This window comes from Polyodon spathula, chromosome 11, assembly GCF_017654505.1.
Source record: "Polyodon spathula isolate WHYD16114869_AA chromosome 11, ASM1765450v1, whole genome shotgun sequence".
NCBI classification, from domain to species: domain Eukaryota; kingdom Metazoa; phylum Chordata; class Actinopteri; order Acipenseriformes; family Polyodontidae; genus Polyodon; species Polyodon spathula.
Window position 1 is genome coordinate 40084034 of NC_054544.1, and position 21223 is coordinate 40105256.

Genomic DNA, 21223 nt, shown 5'->3' on the forward strand with positions numbered 1-21223 from the left:
CGATATATTGTAAGAGATATCAAATTGAGAAATATCAAATTCTACTGTATAATACAGAGCATACAGTATGCCAGGGATGCCATTTGTCAATAACAATAAAACAGCCTATTTACTCAAAATCAAAAGCTGATTATATCAGACATATTTGAAAATAAAATGTAATACTTTGGATTTTGAATTATTGAGTGATATGTGGCTATTCAAACAAAACCAGATAAAAAGAGGATAGGAAGTTACCAGAGGAAACTTGACTTTGACTTTTAAATGGTGAATTTGAATGGTGAATTTGTTTGCTGGGGGAAAAACTGTATTTCCTATGTACGTCAGTACAGTAAGTAGGTCAGAATTTACTTTTTGGTATGCGTAGGTTTCTGATTGTGTGTTAAATAAAGTTATATACCTCCCACCCCCGACCTCGCCCAATTTTGATATTTTACATTATATATAAGCTTTTTTTTTTTTTTTTTTTTTTTTTTTTTTTTTTTTTAATGAAGACCTTTATTCATATAAATGGATGCAAATATAACCCTTGCTGAAAAAAGCCTTCCTGTTTTAAGGTTGTTTAAGGACTGGGACTCATTCAAAGTGGTAGGCTGTAGCTATTCAAGCTAGGAGTGCTACCAAACAGATCAACTTTAACTGCATAGTCTAACCATCTTGGATCGCACCAGTTGTAGTGGGATCTTCACAGTATGCCTCAGGAACCGTACCCACGTAGCTGAATAATTCTAGTCTTACCATATTTATGACCCATTAGCTGTGGGTGCATCCCTTACAAACATTCTGTTTGTAACCAATTAGGCAATATAAAGCATATCTCTTATATCATTTGCACTCTAAATTACAGATGATTTATAAAAAGCCTGACCAAAATGGACATTATAGATAGTATAAGTCATGTTGCTACAAAAAGAAAAAAAAGGCAATATGTAAAATATCTATGGCTTGACTTTTCCAGACAGGCTACACTACCTGTTCCTGAGTTGCTGAAAAAAGAACCAAGATAAACTACTATTATTATCAAATGTTGTTGGAGAGAGTTCAGAATTTACAAACCTGGACAGGACCTAAAACAGACTTCAAAACGTTTGTGACTCCAGCTTTTACAGTTCTTGTTACAGCAAGGCCCCATTTTTCTCACAAGTTTTATAACAGAAATGACTGTGGGCAGCTTTTTTCTGTCTTCGAAAGAAGGCTTATGATGTGGTTTACCACATCGTTAATCTGCTAAACCCGTTTTTAAATATTATCGCAGGATTGGAGTCAGTTTTGCTTAATTTGTTTTAAAATAAAAACAAGAAACTGGGAGGACGGTTCACTTGTTCTACACCTAGCTCAGTGTGAAGACAAACAGGGTTAGTCAACAAAGTAATAGTGAATAAATGAATTGTTTTCTAAATGTTCTGTTTATTTTAATTGTATGTAATTTTTTCCCCTGAAAACAAAGACAAAAAAATAACATCTCATGCCACTTGACCTAGTTTCTAACATAAAAAAGGCTGTCTAAGGATGTATGACAACAAGTGTGCAAAACCTTTTCTTACCTGCACTGTAAAAAATGTCCGCAAATTCAACAGTAAAATTGTGGTAAACAGTGAAGGTATATTGATTCTCTTATAATATGACAATTTACCTTGCATTTAACAGCAAATGACCTTCATACTAAAAACAAGAAAATACGTTTACTTTAACAGAACATTTCCTTAAAAAAAAAAAAACATTAAAAACTAAAAACAGATATTTTCTGTTGTTTTAACACACCACATTTCTTAAACAAAACAAAAAAAAAAAACATGGGTTAAATACTGTAGATATTACATCTAATTATGTTAAAACTGGAATTACAGAATCCATTGCAGGGCTGATTGCAAATAGTAGTGTTTTAACAGTGTTATGCTATGCGGTTGTACATTTATATGTAAATTTACATGTCCTTTGTGTTCCCTCACCATTTTATGTGTTTTACTTTTCATTGGATGTAAAACTACACCAGCCTGGGATGACAGAAGAGTACATTCAGCAATACATTCATATTTGCTAATACTAACACTGTAACTTGTTCTTTTGGTTTTAGCTACTGGACCATGCTGGCTTTCTTATTCCCCAAAGTCACTGCCATGCAGGTTCATTGAAGACTACACAGACTAGCATGCGAATGGTGTCTGCAACATTGAAGCAACAGTGTAAGTGAAACGTATATACAAAACAAAGGCATTTCAAACTTCTTAATTTACAAGAAAAGGTTGTTTTACTTAAAGATATCCCCTTCTCTCCTCAGTCTCCTAACAGTGCGAGGAAAGAAAGTGTGTGCGAATCCAAAGGCGGAGTGGGTTGTTGAAGCAATCCAGTGTGTAAAGTAAGAGCATACATTTTCTTTACAGGATATCCAGTAGAATATGTGCTCTTGACCCAGATTCGTTCCTGATTTTTGCTTTATAATACTGCTTTGTGAACCGATGGGACTGCAAACAAGAAAAACATTTCTACAGCAGACATGAAACCAACAAACCTGTGACCCATAATGGCCACAAACTCATATGAATGTCAATAGAGTTGCAAGGGATTGCATAGTAGTATAATCTGATTAACAAATGTGTTTGATGTTATTATGTTTTTAGTCATTGAGAACTGCAATGTGCAATATTAAAGAACTGTAATGTGCAATATTAAAAATAACATCAATATGTTTGGAATTTCAGTTGGAAACCAGAACACACATTTATTGATTTTTGCTTGTTACCAAGCTGTATTTGAACCACATAACCATCTCTGGAATCAGCATTTCTGTGGAATCCATTAATGTTATTATATTTCTTGATAACACAAACAGCTTATTCCTGTTTTTTTTTTTTGTTTTTTTTTTTGTTTTTTTTTCTAGTAACAGAAAGATCTGGGCTGCAAAGCATTGATCTGGGCTGCAAGAAAATATGGAAGAATTAACTTATGAAAAATAAAAGTGTGTAAAAAGTGTTTGACTAAAATGTATAAATCATAAAATGGATTATCTCTTAACATTACTATGCATTGAAACCATGTACTGTTTCACGTGCTGCACTTATAATTTGATCTTGTTTTTAGGGCGGTGTTGTATTTTGTAAAATGTATTAAGTTAGCCTATGTTATATTATGATTTAAAATGTAATATATAAAAAAAACTAAAGAGATGGCTATACATTTTGTACTGATTTATAAAAATAAATATTGATAATGAATTACCTGTTGTTGCGTGGCTTAAAAAACAATATGAAGATAGTGGATTTCAGGTTCACTAAGATTCTCCATTTTCATTGATACAGCTGACTCAGAGTTGACAATCAATAATAATTTTTGGGTGGGGCAGAGTTCTGTCTAAACTTGCTGTTGCATTCTAATCTAATCTTAAACAAATGCTGTAACAGGTTTGACCACTGTGGTGATGCTTTGTCCTTTTGATGCACAACACTAGAATTACTCTGCAATTTTTATAACTGGCCTCTTCTGAGGTGTCATGATAACTTGCTAAAGATACAAATATCTATCTATCTATCTATCCATCCATCCATCCATCTATCTATCTATCTATCTATCTATCTATCTATCTATCTATCTATCTATCTATCTATCTATCTATCTATCTATCTATATATATATATATATATATATATATATATACTTCTCTTTCTTCTGATGACATATCTGAGGGATGTTACCAATTTTGGTAAACCAACCCACAGCATTCCTCAAAACCAGAATACTTCTATATCACCTGCAACAAAGCATTATACATTGTTTTTGAGTGTACACAATACTACACCGGATTCTAGCGTACAGTTGTCATGCTGGACCAGCTCTAGGACCCCAGGTATCCGGATGCTATCTTGGAACTGGGTTAATTGATTCCTTGCTTTCCTTCAAATACACTAGCCTGTCGCCATAGAACTTCTGAAGGAAACTAAAGCTTTAATAAAAGATTTAGATTTTTAATTAGGTTGTCAAATCACGCATCAGTCTGTGCTTTTAACCTGATGATCATTCAAGGCTCATTCTTACAATACTGGTTTAATATAGCAATATATTGTCTCCCAGATTCAGCATACAGAGCAACTGAAATGATCTGCAGGTGAACCATATCACATGCCCCTAATCGGATGGTAATTAAATAATCATCTAGGAAAACCCTTTCAGAATCGCTCCTGTTGTGACATACAATTTCAAATCAATACATTTTCTGAAACCAGTTAATAATCATAATTTAAAAATGTGCCAATCGCAAATACATGTGTAACATTTACACTTACTACACAAAGGAGAGCATAAGGCTAATCCCAGCAGTGTCCATTCCTAATAAAAGTAATGAAGAAATGATTATCTGAAATCGAATCTGCACTGCATGCAGTCGAATATGTTCAAGTGGAAAAAAGCCTAGAGAAGAAAAAATGCAGACTGCTATTGTAGTATACTGTACATGTAGGAAACAAAAGTAAACAGCATAGCCACCAATCAGTGCATCAATCAGTGATATGTAGGTGGACATCATAGTTATATGCCCACAAGTGCTTTAGTATGCAGTCCACCTGTCGGCTCGTGCAAAGCAGTAAGTACCGTTTTGTTTTAGAGATTTTATATCTAGAATTGTACTCTGCAACAACTGCAGGTGGCAATGAAATTGTAGTTGATTAAATAATAAATACAACTCTGGGGCTTACATTATTTTGGATATACAAGAAAAGCCATTAAGACAAGTGGTAGAGTTTAAAGGCGCCTTGAAATTCACAGATGGCTTGCAAATGAGGTCCTTAGAAAGTGGCAAGCATTGGCAAAAATACAAAACAAGAAAATTGTACACTGTATATGGTGGTTAATGCATAATATTTACAAAGTGTTGACATTTAGTCTGAGTGTGCAGCTCTGCTGTGATATTTTAGCCTCAGAACCTTCTGAACATTTTGAATTTTTTGCGTAATGACGCTATCAGTCACGCGTGGACCAAACTGCCGCTTGAGCAAATATCGAATGAGCTGAATAATTCTCTCATCCATCATTGGCTTAGCCTCCCTTTTCGTGTTCCCACGGCGACCAGTTATACTGTGGGACATCAAGTAGCTCTCATCGAAAACCTTCAGAAGCAACGCTTTACATGCCCCGGATAAGGATGTTTCATGCCCAAGGACAGATTCTAGATTTTTTTTCGTATGGCCATTGTATAAATCCTCTGTGGTTCCCTTTGCACTTTCACCTGAGTCTCCTTCCAAGATCTTAATCTTCTTCTGAAGCTTTCTCACTTGGTTCTGCAGCTCTTTCATTCCCATCTCCAGTTTTGGTATCCTAGCCACCTTCTGCTCTACTATCTCCAGCCTCTCCAAGATGCTGAAAATGAAGGTTCCCACAGTGTGAAAAGGCTAAATGTCTAAGATAAAGAACATAAAATATACTTTTCCCTGACTTATGTTTAACATTAATGAAATATCCCTGTTATTTGGCTAACATTTTGTAAAATTAAAAGGTTAACATTATAGACTGTTGTAAATTCTCTACAAACCTATGTATAAAATGTGTTGCCTATTGTTTAAAAAAAATAATAATAATTACTCACAGTACAGCACAGCAATTACTATTTGTTTAAAATTAACAGAAATATGTACACTTTATTAAGTACAGACAATACCTGTGGTAATACTTGTATCTGTATTACTGAACAACATTAAGCTAGTGTATCTTTCAAAAAGAAAATTGATAGCATTAAACAAACCTTGCTGGCCACCTATCAGACTCTGCAGCCATTGTAGAGCGTTTTCATAAAGATGACTGGTGCTCTGGACAAAGCAATCAAAGCTGCAGATACATTTCTTGCAATAGAAGACCTTTCAGGTTACAACCTCTTGCAGGGTAAACTTCTGTTCTATACTGAGGCTGTGTAATACAAGACTGAAACCTAGGGCTCAGCTTTGTCTCAAATGCAAAGCCTGCATGCATTTACGAGCAGGAGCATGAATTATTTATGCCGCCACGCACTCGTGAATCTAGTTAGGAGATTTCATGCATAATCTGTCATGAAACCCATGAATATTTATGAAAAACCATGAACTTCATTGAAATTCAGTCCACCGCCCACACTTCCTGCATCATGAACACCCCATGAATATCTCATGACCACTCGAGGGAAAATATTAAAACTGCCATGAGCTGCAGTAAGATTAAGTATGTGGTTAATATGATTAATAAGTTTGTGATTCTACTTCTGGTCATTCATGTGCACAAATGCAGTAATACAGAACAGCAATATAGTACAGAAAACATATTATTTAGAATGATAAGCCTGACAAAACGTTTGAATCTAACACATTAGTTGTTGCTGCACAGGTTGTTAATTCTCTATGAATAACTGGTACAGAACAAAAGTAAAACTGATTAAATTAGTGAGTCTATTTCAAATTGCATTTATCTTCACTGAGTTCTGCTTCCCTGAATTGTGAGTATTTCTATCTTTGCCACTTGCATATTCAGTATGACAGCCCTTAATAAATATTAAATTACCACCATAGCTGTTTCATCCCAAGGCTGCTGTCCCACTCATTTTGCCAGGGCACTGCACGTACTATACAAATCCCCCATCACTTGTTTCCTCATGAGACGGGAGCCAGGCTACCTGAAATGACTTCGCCTGACTTCTCAGAGAGCCAGCCACAGTTAGGATCAAGCTCTCGGCAGGACATGGTGAAGTCACCGCCACAGTTTGGTGAAACCGTGTCGTGGTGAGGCAACCTCCAAGGCTGGGCGCACAGCAACCTCAAGGACATAGAGTTAGTAAAGACTGAATACATACCTGGGGGACCCGACATACACAAGGGATCCCTGTCTCTTGTTGGATCCAATATACAAAAGAGGAGTCTCTGTCTCTTGGGGGGACCTGTACATAAATAGAGGCTCAAGAACCTGAAAGGAAGGAAGAAAAGGGGGAACTCTGGCTCAGAGGGCTGCCCTCAATGAGGTCAATTATAGACTTCCAAAGCTGGGATGGAGACACACACCCAGAGAACCTGAAATGAGAAGAGAGCCTCGTGTTACGAAGGGAGAGCTCCTACAGCGAGGTTTAGCGAGGTTTAGGCTTACGCCCACTGATTGCGAGGGTAGAGATAGATCATGAGATCCTAAAAGGCTGGGTTTGGCCGTGGGTCCCCTCTGACTTGTGGAGAACTCTCCTGCAGAGGAAAAGGAAATTAAGCTTAACCAAGGATTGGAGAAAGTGAGATCACTCACCCCCCAAAGAATGGACCACAGCTCCTCACTAAAGACTCCTATATGTGTAGATAAACTGCTAATGCATATACAAAGAAAGAAAGAAAGAAAACATTTAACACAACAGGAGGCTAGTAACTGGCTCCTTACTGACTATGTGAAGACCCCCTTTCTTTTAGGGGAAACCTTTGATGGCCCTGGCGGAAGGATTGCCCCCACTCCGGACATGCCAGCGATAGAATGATACGAGAAAGAATGCAATCTTTGCTGGTTGATTTTTGCTCTTGCAGCCAATGTGGCTGCTCCGATTCTGAATTAATGAGGAGTATAAAATTAAGGAGGAAGACCAACATAGACAGGTTAACAGTCCAGTTTGAATCGATGAACAGGGGGTCACAATTTGAAATAGGTTTGCTTTTCTGTGATAAATTTCTGCATGGAAACATATGGGCATACAGGAGAGTCAATTTTTGATAGCTGAATAAATTGACATGCCAAGGCCGATCTGTTTTGGAAATGCACAGGAAGAGGATAAAGTTGGAATCTAAAATGAGCATGAGATCACTGCAGTCAATTGTTTGAAGCCAGCCTCCTCTGTATCACATAACGCCATGTACTCATTATTACAAGCACTAAGCCCAAGCGATGCAGGACATGGGAAAGCACCCAGTGGAAAATAGTCAAACACAAAAGCACAACACAATAGATAGGATTGTTTTTGCAAAGCTTTGAGGGTTTGCCTTTATAGTTTGCCTTTATAGTGTGCTGGATTAAATACAGAACCTATCATCTTTCAAGAGAAAATATTACGTTTATTATGAACATTTAAGTAATAAAAATACAAGCCCTACCGTATCCCAGAATAGTCTTTTTTTTTATATATGTGTTAGGAAAACAATCATATGCAAAAAAGTGCTAGCCAAAAACATACTGTAATATTTTTACTTTCATTCAAAAGAGCAGAAATGTTTGCTCCAATCCTTTTTTTAATTAATATAAAAGAGATCAAGAAGCAACTCATAATAGTTTAATTGCTTCTGCCTGTAACTACATTTTTATTGCTAGTTATATTTATGTTAAAATGGCCACATTCTCTTAAGTGAGAGAAAACTTTGTCCTTGTTGATAATGATCCCAAAATCTCACATCACTTTGCTGCCACTCCTGTGTAACTTAATTTCTGCTCTGCGAAAAGAGCAGGTGCTTTGAACACTTGCCAATACCAGATTTTTTTACAGATTTCTGACATAGCCCAAAAGCAAAATACCTTTTTTGTTCCTGTAGATACTAGATGACTTCGGAAGGAAATTGCTTTTTAAAAAGTTAAAATGACACTGTATTAGTTAAAAAGCATACAGTTGATCCTGACCACTTTGGTAATTTAGCTACTTGAAGTAAAAAGAAACAAATATTTCTTAGTAAAAAAAACAAAACCCCCTTATTGTTTAACAATATTAGCTTCAACTGTTTACTTTTAAACTTTAAAGTCATGCTATTTTAAAATGTATTTATTTATTTTTTTTCATAATGCTGGATTAACAGCATAAGTAATATTTGTCCATAAGCAATATGACTTCCTAATTTCCTTATACTTAATATTGGATTTATTTATCAATTAATGATACATACAGAATTTCATATTATCAATCTATTTGTGCCATAAAAAAGTACCAGTTTTTTCAACACATGAGGACTGAACACATGAACCCTGGATTCAATGACCCTGTGTAACAGGTTTTACCACCTATTAATTAGTTAGAAAATGTATTTAGTTGTAGCCACTTCACCACACCCAAGATGGCAAGATGATTTATTGAGGAAGGACTTATAAAATTAAAAGTTTTAAAAAGTTTACTAGCACAAAGGGCAACTGTTCAATTTAACAGCAATAGTTTCAATGTAGCAGTAATGATTTAAATGTAGCAGCAACTGTTTCAGTTCAGCAACAATCAGGTGACAAGTATTGCACTGTATGGTATTGTACTGTATTGTTTTTGTGTGAACCTTTTATTTTGGACCTTGTGTTTTGCTTATTTTATGCTTGTTTTTTTTTTTTTTTTTTTTTTTTTTTTTTGTTTTTAATTATTATTAGAGTGCATGTAAAACTGCAGCTTTCAGCTCTGGGTCTCTTTCCTCCCAGTAACATGGGCCGCGACATTACCGTCACAGTTGGACTTTGTCTCAGACATTTGCATTTCTTTCTTTTTTAAACCTTTTAACAAAAGCAAATAAAGACATTCTCTTACTTCAAGTCATTTTTTAGAAACATTCACTTTAAACTTGTATTGAACTCTTATGCTCTACTGCAAGGCAAATTAATGCATAAATCCACTGCGCCATTGTGGCGGAGTGTCCCGCCCCTATATACTGTACATGCGTGTGCTGTTTTATTATTATTATTGTTATTATGGTTAGTATTTGCAATCTATGTATTTGTGTTTTGTGTGTACGGACGAAAGCCTTCCGATTTATTATCTGTTGTGCGAGACCAACGAAAATCCAGTCTCATAATATAGTCACATGAATGGGGTTAAAATCCCCATTCATAAAAACCTTATGTAGAAGGTGGCTATCTCCCGAGTTAATTCATTGATTGTTATTAATCGGCAGATAGTCACCTGTATAAAAGCATGCAGCTGTCTGCATCGGGGGTAGAGTGTCAGAGGAGAGATGTAAGTCTGTAGAAGAGGTAGTAAAAGAGTGTAAACAATTGCTATACTTACTGGGTTATACACCAGCACAATACTTGTTTATTTGTTGATTCATTTGGCCAACGCGCCCTTTATTTTGTGAGTGTTTTGTTTTGTTCAAACTGTTTGTTTTATTGTTTATTAATAAATATATTGAGCACCATAGCGTCTCCATTTTCTCCCACCATTCCTTGTTTTGGAGTCTGTGTTCTTCCGGGACTGACGTCGTGTTTAGAGCTGCCCAGCGCTTATTTCTTTCAAGAACCTTTCATTTTTTTCGGCTGGCTGAAATGCTGAATTTTTTGAACTAGCACACAGTTCTACCTTACCTAAATTAACTTGGGCAATACATCATACCTGCCAGAATATGTCATGAAGCATAACTAAACAACATAATTGAGCAATGAAGTGTGGCAATACATTTGACTTTGCTATGCAGTTTCTTGCCGATTGCTCACCATCCTACTGTACATGTTTGGCAAATAATAAACCTGCCAGAAGTATGATGACCTCAATATTATGGGAGGGAGCGGATGTATTCAATGACATAAGTGCACAGTTGAAATTTTTTTTCTGGTGTGGCACAGTTAAAAACCACGGGGTTCAGTCCCAAAATAATAATCCAACAATCCAATAGTACAATCAATAGCCACAGTCACAAGTCCACAGTGAGGGCTCTGGTGCAGGCATTGAAATACTATTATAGTGAACGGTGAGGTAGTGCAGTCCGGGTTTGGTGCTCTCTTCTTAGGTGACAGCTCCCAGATCTTAGCTGTCTAACAATAACAAACAAGATACCAGACAGACAAAAACAACACAAAACACTCAAGGTTATATTTATGGTCCTCCAACTGTCGTTGCATAACAATAACAAAAGGAACAGTTTGCTTCAGCACATCCCCTTTTATACTGTCAGTCTTTGGTAGCATGTGCAATCTCTTTTTCTCCAATCAGCAATTGCCACCTTGCTGACCTCTTGAGGCAATGACTTGCGGATTGTGGCTGGATTGTTTCTGGATTGTCAACTTCCAACTTTCCCTGGAATAAAGTGACGACCTCTCCAGTCCAGCGCCCTCACACGTTGGGAGGGAGATTTATGAATCTGATTCATTCTGTCTCTGCCAGTGAGTTATACATATTTGGCTCCACATAGTGAAGAACTTATATGAAGCAGCAGAGAGGAGCAGCAACTGGCTCTGGTTGAGACAAAAGTATTCTGTTTGGGGACCTCAAGCACAGTATTAAAAAAAAAAAAAAAAAAAAAAAAAAAAACATTGATGTAAAGGAAGGTAAGTAAGCTGGGTTTAGTTGAGTGGGGGCCCTCTTAAGGTGTTGTGGGCTAGTTGATTAAACACCAAGGATGGAAGGTGCCCACTTGAAGACCCCAGAGAAGTACCCTACTCAGCTTAGTCAAGACTGTTGTCATGCTGATTTGCTAGGGAGGCCGCACTGTGTTGATTTCTGGAGCCAGCATTGTAGCCGCTGTGTGTGCTGATGCGTCAGGGAGGCAAAATAGGCTGATCCCTGGAGCCAGCATTACATTTCAGCCATCAACATCAGACAGAAGGATACCTATATCATTAGATGGAAAGAAACGCAGATGGATCACATTAGTTTACAACAAAAGAAGTTATGTCTTAGTTGGTGTTTACCTTGTTGAGAGCTGAGTCCAATATCAGCATGAAGTTTTAACACCACCTCTCATGTAATGGATATTGCACTTGTCCACTTCCTAAAAAGATATTTTTAACTTTTCAAAAACTTCCTCTTGGCAAGGTTACCTGTTTGAGTTTGCTCATGTAAATTTCATCATCAATATAGGTGAGCAAAGTTACTGTCACTCATACAGTTATGATTCATTTAATTGTTTTATGCTCATGTTTTTGTGAGGTTGTTTTCACATGCATGTACTGTACGAAACTTCCTGTGGACCAGTTGGAGACCAGAAACAGGAAATAAACAACAAGACAGGTGGAGTAGGGTGGAGCTGAGCAAATGGTTTCGCTCAGCATTTAATGAGTGAACAGAACAGTAAATAAAAAGGTTGTACAAACAAAAATACAGGACACGGCACTCGTCGCCAAAATAAAAAGACAAGCAAAACGAACTACACAGACAACCACGGTAAGCAGATATTTTACTTATTTACTTTACGTTATTAACTCCGTCTCCAATCCCGTTCTGCACTCACCGAACACACAACCCCGGGTGAGTGAAAACACGCTGTTTTTATGCAGCTGTACCGAGACTTGATTGCTAATCAATCATTCAATTGGAGTCGTGGTACAACTGAACGTGAATTAATAAAGTGCAATTCCCCGTGCTCACATATTACATTTTACTTGCACGTGAAGTGCTGTGCAATCCTCGTGCCTAAATACAAATATACATTTTAAACCCTCGTGTTACACAGACCAGTTTATATCCCGTGTACCAATGACTATAGACCAACACTAACACACAATACAAAATACACACAAGGGCGGGCACTTTGCCACAGTGTGTTACACACATTTGGCACTTTTGTCCACTTACTAAAAAGCATTCACTAAAGCACCCTAAAGGGTTGGCTTGTCATTTAGTAGCAACATAATACATAGCCAAGGTATTTTATTTTTCAAAAGCTTCCTCTTGGCAAGGTTTCCTGTTTTGAGTACTCTCAGGTAAATTTCATCACAAATATAGGTGAGCCAAGGCAAATTGTCACTTCGAATAGAGAAAGACTGTGGGTTTGTTTTCACATGCATGAAACTTCATGTGGACCAATTTGTTGTTTGTAAGAAACTTGTTCAAGCTTTATACCAAGGGCCATGTTATTATTTTATTAACTGCTAATTATTAACAAAATTAATAAATAATGTTACCGTATTAGTAAGCTGGCTGTAAATAAATATATTCAGGTTTTCTTATATTAATCTTATTTTAACTAATAACATTATAATAAATACAAAATGTATTTAATTTGCTAAACATTAAATTAACTTTATTCAAGTGAAACTGCATTTCAATGATATGATCAACTTGGATCTGATAATGTAGGGAAGAGTTTTTAATTGTCCTTTTTTGTATTTGTTTACAAATAAGTTACAAGATACATTAACTCTAAACACAATAGGACACAGAACAACCTTTCCAAGTCTGGGTAACTGACATTTGTTTCACTGTCATCACGAAGCCAAAAGTCTTTCTTCCACTATATATTTTCGTCTTTTTTTCATAATTTGTTGCTTTATCATTATTGATTTAAACACTTTACTTTTGGCTTATTGGTGCAGTTTGTTGCTTAGTTGTAAAAACCGCCCGAAAAAAACACACTATAAAAAATTGCCATGTTGAAGTCACCAGTATTATCAACTGCACTTCAGTACGCTGTCTCAGATGCTGACTGTACAACTAATACGACGTGCATCGGGAAAATTCGGACGAGTTCAATTCCGCCGTTATCAGGGGTGCGGGGGTGGGTATGTTTTTAACAATGGATTTGTACTTTTTTTTTCAGCTTTTTGGCACACTGATCCATTTTCCTGTGTTCATAAAACAGAAGCCATGTGGACTATACGATATACATTATACAGTTAAAAAATGTTACTGGTCCAGTCGGACCTGTGGTGATTCATAACTACCGGCCAAACTGCGCTCTCTACCAGCCCCGGGCCGCTGGGCCATGGTTAATGTCGAACCCTGTACAACGCACTAGTTCGGTCTGCAAATGACTGAAGCAATGAAAAAAAAAAAGAAACAAAAGAAATGCTAATCCTTTTCTGAGCCAATCTCTGTGGAGCGTGGCACAGTTGGATCTCATACATGGGGTTTCCATGCAAGTTTTTTTTTTTTAAACTCGAGAATTTACTCAAGAAAAATGTCTTGTGTAAAATGTTTTTTTGGGTTTCTATTCGCTCAGTTTATTTTACTCGAGTAAACCAGGCTTTTTACCCGACGTCATGCAAATGATTGGGAAAGGTGGGGGTTGAGATGTAAATTAGATCTGCGCCAAGTACTCGTGCTCGTGAAACAAAGATTTTGCCAAGCTTTCCAGGACAATATTGCCAAAGCATTCACTCCAATCTTAAACTTAAACGTCAAAATGTGTTGCTTGCGCATTATAGTGGCAGTGTGACTGGGGTAAGACAGTTTGGTTCTACATTTGTGAAATTAACAAATGTTTTTCTCCTTTTAATAGAAAGTGTTATCTTACAATATTAAGCTGGAGGTAATTTAATAAAAAAGCTGACTTAACTACATATTTGACAAATTGGTTAATAAATTGTAATCAATCTGCATTAATCAATTATTTTCATTTGTTTTTAATCCACAGTTGCTGGCCCAGGGAACTGCTGTATCAGTTATTCGACAAATATGATACAATTAAGAGCAATCAGGAGATACACAAAACAGGAATCCACTGGTCTCTGCAACACTGATGCCATCATGTAAGAATTACATATTACTGTATTACATGTTACCCATCACTTTAAGACTAAATTTGCTAAAAATGCTATTTTTCAAACAACCAAACATGTACTATTCTTATTGCACCTCTCATACCAAAACAGGTCTGTTTTGATGTGCATGAAATTACATCAACTATTGATACTTACTGTAGGGAGACACCTGAACTTCAGACAACAGTAGAGTTGTTTGAAGCAGTCAACTCTGAGAGTCATCTGGTGTACAACCCATAAAAACATGTATTGTTCGCATTACAGTGATTGATGGAACAGAACCTGTGCACCATGGATCTTATTTTCTACTGCTCCATCTAAAGACATTTCACAGAGAACTTTTACTTTCCAATAAATTCAAATCTAGTAATTTAGTAGTCGTTATTGAAGTTAGTAATTAATTCTCATGGCTATCATATCACCTGGAACTCCTTAATGAAATTATAGTCTTATGTAAAGCTGAGTGTTCATCATCCTTATTTATATCATAAATAATTAAAATAAGTAATACTATGTTACGACACTCATGCATTGGTTAGCCTGTATGCATTGTATAGTTCAATGTGCTGTTTTTATTAAATTGAATATAACCAATGTTTTTGGTTATTGTATAGACTTTTTAAAATATATTAGTAAATCCATTTGATATATTACAATGAAAAATTTTATTGAGTGTTGATACTTGATAATACCCTCCAGCTTCATTAGTTAAATCTAATTCAACTTGATTGATCACATCTAAATAAAAAAAACGGATGACAAGCTGATATTAACACATTCAACTGTATAGAACCTGTTGTGGTTCACATGTTGAATGTTTGTCATTGACATTCTGAGTGTGACATTCTCAGCACAATTATAAGCATAGCTGATGCCAATCGAAGACTTCACTAATACTTTCTTTTACAGATTCCACACAAGAAGAAACCTGAAAATCTGTGCCAATCCAAAGGTTAAGTGGGTGAAACGACTAATTAATCGTATGAAGTAAGTCTTGTGCAAGTGGTTCATAAACAGATCTGAAGCATGATCTTCGTCAGAGCAGTGGTTACTAACATAGTACAAGTTATAGTCAGGACCACCTGCCTATATTGTTCCCTAGACCACTGCCAGCTTCAGGCAAAAAAAAAAAAAAATCTGTACCTGCACTGCAAACTATTCTATAGCACTTAACAGACTTACATGGGAGCCAAGCCACAAAAGAGATGTTTATAGGGGGGAATTATTCAACCACCGCAACTGCCATATTGGGCACCCTGTGATCAGCACATGAAATAATACATGCCTGGCATTGATAATGCATGCTGGAAGTAATGCAGGGAAGTGTAGCTGTCTCTTAATCGTTGTAATAATTGAGAAATACGGAGAAATGATTACCTTGATAAACACCAAATTTTCTGCTATTGCCCACATTTACTGAGGTATAAAGGGTTATCAGTGGGTAATTGCAGATGTGGTGATTCACTAGGTGATCACTTCACCGGCAGAGCTAGAGTGATTCCATTGCAGTACCTATGTCACGGTTTAGACAGATATCAATATTATCAATCCTTTCAACTGCTTCTCTTTAACAGTTTGTATTGGGCACTGTAGCACAGTGTGCTGCCACCAGTAAGTGTAGGTGTCTGCATTAATTAGGTTAGAGAAATACGACTCGCTGCTCTAGACAAGTTTCACTGAATTGTCCAGTGGCTAAAATCCAGGGCATGTAACCAGAAGATCACTGGTTCAAATCCCACCGCTGCCACTGACTGACTCACCGTGTGACCCAGAACTAGTCACCTGCTCCATCTTGTGTATGAGATGTAATTGTGGTCCACTATGAAAGGCGCTATATACAAATAAAGATATTATTATAAGGAATAAGCAAATGTACCACTACCACATCCAACTTTACAGTAAACTGGCTATGCAATAGTGACAGCATTAAATTCAGTTCTGTTTGTTTGTGTTACAGCAAGAGGAAGACGAGAAAACGATGGAAGTCTTAATACATCGTAATCTTCACAAGAACATCCTTGAGTTGTGAAAAAAAAAAAAGTTGATCCATACTGCATCTAACTATAAACATCTTGCTTTGTTTTAAAGCTGAAGACCAGTTTTTCCTCTATTTTGTTGAGGGAGAAAAAAAATGTAACCGCTCTCTAGGGTACTGCTAGTTTATCTAAACAATAATTTGATATGCTTAATGTTTGGCCTTACTTGGGCTGTTGTATGTTTATTAGCTTTAAACTGTAAGCTGTATATGAGACACGGTCAATATAGTTTGTTAACTTGTTTGTTTGTTTAACATGCACTGACAGCTGAATAGTAGTGAAACCACTGCACAGTTTTTTTTGTTTGTTTGTCATTTAAGTTTTTGCAGTTGTTAGCAGTGCAGCTTCATAAGCTATCTGTCACATTCTCAAACATGGTAAAATGACATGAAAATTACACTTCAGGTCTGGATTTGTGTTTTACCCAAGATAGAAGTCTAAATCCAAAACAAGGTCTAGACAAATATTATTTATATGGAATATAGTTAATTCAGTGAATGCTTTCTCAGGGGAAATATAAGCTCCTGCAATACAATGTACAACAATATACACTGTATATCCACTTCAAAAGCTGTGTGTGTTGCTCTGCTCAACAACAACAACAACAAATTATACAAAAAAATACATTACACACTACCGCTGACTATAGAAAAATTGGAAGAAATCCACAAACAACAACGTGGTTTATGGCTTCCAATTCTAAACCTTATCAGGCTATTCAAAATTGTATACACAAGCTGATAGCATGTTGGTTTTAAACTAAGTCTACCTAACAATTAAGTTATCAATAAATGTATCTTGCTATCATTAACTCCAGATACCAGCGCTTATTGAAACTAATGAATATTGTAGACAGTGGGGTTTTCTTTATATTTCGAAAACAAAGATCACAGTGTGTGTTAGTGTTTTGCAGGGTGAATTATGTTGGCTTTTTATGTGTATGTTGCATCGCCCACAGCCATAAAGCATATAAAATACAATTGATTAATTTAAATTATTGTTGCTCTTTTTTGTCTTCTGTGATTACACAGCTTAACCACACTCAAAAAATTAGGACAGGATGTTATTGCCAAATATTGCTTCGTACACTAAAATATCTGCATGTTGAAGAAATGCAGAACACATCCTAATACCTCCACCAAAAAGTATATAAGCATCAACCTCAATTCTCAACCAGTCTTGCAGAAGGATGTCTAACAGAAGCCTGCCCACATATATCCTGATATCGAGCTTTATTCTTGGCATTCTCATTGACCAGGCATCTGCATGTAAGTTTTTTTTGTTTGTTTTTTTATCTTGAAAATTAATAATAATTTTGTATAAACATGACCAATGTGCTTAATTACATGGCTACTTCAACATATATTTATTATCTAAGATACTATTAAGTAAATATATTAAATTTGCATATTACTATAATCCAATATGTTATTGTAATCATTTTTAAAATATGAATACATTTGAGAAAAAACAGCACCTATTTAAAAGAGGAATGATGAAAGCAATGTAGTTTGCGCAGACAATAGTAAATTGTGTTCTCTTAACCATTAGAAAAATAGGCAGGACCAACAATACTGCAACATTTTTGTGGAAATTCATACTATTGATGTAACAATCCCTGTGAAATCATTGTTCCTGACAGCTCCTGTAAAGATCACTTTATCAATTACAATCTAGTAAAATTATTAAATCTAATTACGGTAACTTTAAGACTAACTTGGTGAGATTCTACCTACCCAGGGCTGGATTCCTGGTAATGAATGACCGATTATCAACAAGGCTTTTGTTCTATAATGTTTATAAAGTGAATAGCAGCATTTTAAAACCTGCCCAGATTTTCCCTTTTCAAAACCATGGAGAATGACGCTTTGCAAACATATCCGACACAAATATTTTAAGAGCAGATACAAAAACAGCAGGTGTTCCATAATGTGAATAGAATAGCTTACAATAAATAAAATACACCTGATCTATACATATTGTACACGGCAGGATTTCCATTAGAGGAGTCTGATTGATCTACTAAAGCGCTCAAGTTTCTCATCAGATCCCATGAACTATGAGATGGAATTACCATGTACAGTAGGGGTTACATTTATTATTGTTTGTAACTATGATTACTACTGCTACTGCAAAGTCTTATACTGGCTCCAAGTATTACTGATATTCTGTTCATGCTGTTTTTTGTAGTTGGACCACATAAATATGACTGTTGTATAAACTACACCCGGAAGCCTGTACCCATCGGATTTATAAAAGGCTACATAGAACAAAGCTCCCTTACAGTTTGCAGAATTGACGCAATCATGTAAGTAAATAAATACATCTATTGAATTAGATGCAAAGTAGTGACCCTTAGCTTTGTGGAAATCAAATAACAGGGTTTTGAACAGTGTTCACACTTCTTCATACTTAAAATCATTTTACACTAAAATGTAATTCCCAGTCTTCCATAGAATTATTGTTTTCCAATAAATAGATCTTGTTGATCAATTTTTTTTTTCAGATAAAATACAATACATGGAATTAGGGGGGGTACTAGAAAATGGATTATATATTGAAACGAAAATAATACAAACAATTGCAGGTAAAAGTGACTGACTGATAGATTAACTTCTAAAAAGCTATTTGATGTTTATTTTATTAATAGATATTGAATATTAATGAAAGCACCTTTCATAGTGGGCCACCATCACAAAGTGCTTTACAGTGGTAGGCTGTGAACTATGCATTAAACGCAGAGTCACTTACAATAGGACAATGATTTAACATCTCATCTGCAGGATGGAGCACAAGTGACTAGTTCAGGGTCACACAATGAGTTAGTCAGTGGCAGAGGTGGTATTTGAACTGGTGACCTTCTGGTTTCAAGCCCCTGGACTTTAACCACTGGACCATACTGCCTCCTATGCTGGCTATTTCCTTGTCTTGCTTTCAAGGCAATGTGTAGTTAACCTGCATATTAAACATGTCAAGTTGCTTGAATTAGACACAGGCATGCTTTTTATGTGTCTCCGTCATACAGTTGGTCTCCAGTGGATTAAACCCCATTATATCTGTATACAGGTTGCTCACAGGAGGTGTCATTTCATAAGAAGCTGTGTTTTAAAAATGTGGAAACTCACTATAAGTGCACCTGTTTTTTTTTTTTTTTTTTTGTAAAAGATTCCTTACTGTTGAGGACAAAAAGGTGTGCGCGAACTCAAAAGATGCCTGGGTTAAATCCACTATGAGACGACTCAGGTAACAAACATTTATACATAGATCTAGGCTACTATTCCCCAGCGGAGCCTAATTGTTTCTGTTCAGTGCACAATGTTATGCTCAAAAGCTTCCCCACCTCACTTCCCTACAACCTGCCTTGCATTCTTTGTTGTAGCAAACACTGCAGCTAGTAAGCTTGGCAAATAACGATCTAAGCAGAAACAATGGAGAATTATACAGAACACAGTTGACGTTGATGTTAAAAAAGTCTGACTGTTCATTTATTATTTCTCTACGCACCCATCTCCCTGTCTGTCCATTAATCTCTCAGTTAAAATTAAATTCAGCAATAATAGCATACTGTTTGTACCTCCTTCCTTAATACCAGAATGATGGTATTAAGGAAGGAAGAGTTAGAAAATGTAAAACATTTGAGTGTTTAAATAACATGCTTTATGTTGTATTTGCAGCTATAGGCTGAAGCAGCTGTCTAAAAAGAGTCCTGATGAAAATGAAGCTGGGAAGGCTATTCCTGATCATTTCACAGCGATCGTGACACCAGCAGCTCCATAAACGGCAAAAGAAACATGTATGGCTTTTACAGCCATTTCACTATTACCAAACCTTTCGCGTAATAGCCCAGAGCTTTTACAGTGTTTTTGTGATTTGTTTTACTGCTTCAATTGGGACTGTGTTGTACAGCATACTGTACGTGGTTGTGTCTTCCCAGGTGGCTGAGGACTATACCTCATAACTAATGCTCCAGGTTCACTTGGACAGTCTGGCACTTTTGGAACTTTGCTACATTCTGGTACTTTTAGTCTTGCACCTCTAAGAAAAAGAGATAACACACACAATAGAATATTGCTAAGGAAACAAAGAATGAACTTCAAAATACAGTTACATTAAGTACATCTGTATACTGTAGCTACCATTTAGTAATATAACAATACTTTAATATACTGGGTAAATAAATAAATAAATAAATAAAACATTTCCAGGTGAACTTGGAGTGAGATGGTCAACCTACTTCACAGTCTAGTGCAACCTTAACTGGTAAACCATAAATGATCGCTTTGTAAGCTTTTAAAGCACAATAAACATGCATTTGTCATGTTTGCATTTAAATTGTTTTTGTTTCTTTCTGATAATGTTTAAATAAAAATCTATTTGTTTTAAATACACTGAGCCAGGGTGTGTGGAATTTCACTATGTTAATGGGATTTGTGGCAACACTTAAACACATATTAACTTGCAGCCATGAATCTGTAAACAGATAGCAAACCACATATTTGTTTAGTGTTATGACGTCCACTACAGTACACTCACTGCTCACAATAATTACATGCTTTTTTTTTCTATTACCAGCAACAAGGGATTTCCCCTGCAATAAAGTCATTGATTGCTTTACATGGAAAAGTACACACAACTAATCATGTTGGTCAATGTAGGAAGAAAGTAGATGACTGGGAAAAGCTGGGGCATTTTATAACTTTTCTGCTATCTAAAAACAAAAAACACAAACGTTATCACTTTCAGAATAGTCTAAAGCTGTCTACAGTGAGGCTTAAATATAACATTGGGCTTTTGGAATAAAGTTTTTTTTTTCTGACACAACATAAACAAAGAACCATTCA

General features: G+C 36.1%; 1 protein-coding gene across 1 annotated transcript; it reads left to right on the plus strand.

Annotated features, from left to right (window-relative positions):
- The first annotated feature begins 17515 nt into the window (after positions 1–17515).
- Positions 17516–20766, plus strand: LOC121323623 (C-C motif chemokine 20-like). The gene is made up of 4 exons (XM_041264777.1): positions 17516–17650; positions 18573–18690; positions 19548–19625; positions 20057–20766. Exons 1-4 carry the CDS (start codon positions 17572–17574, stop codon positions 20157–20159), a joined length of 378 nt encoding a protein of 125 aa, XP_041120711.1. The 5' UTR covers positions 17516–17571; the 3' UTR covers positions 20160–20766.
- Positions 20767–21223: the final 457 nt, after the last annotated feature.

Coding starts and splice junctions, on each gene's coding strand:
- LOC121323623 (XM_041264777.1), top strand. CDS start 17,572: ATGTCTAACAGAAGCCTGCCCACATATATCCTGATATCGAGCTTTATT. Junction 17,651..18,572: donor CATTGACCAGGCATCTGCAT/GTAAGTTTTTTT, acceptor TGTTTTTTGTAG/TTGGACCACATAAATATGAC. Junction 18,691..19,547: donor TGCAGAATTGACGCAATCAT/GTAAGTAAATAA, acceptor TTTTTGTAAAAG/ATTCCTTACTGTTGAGGACA.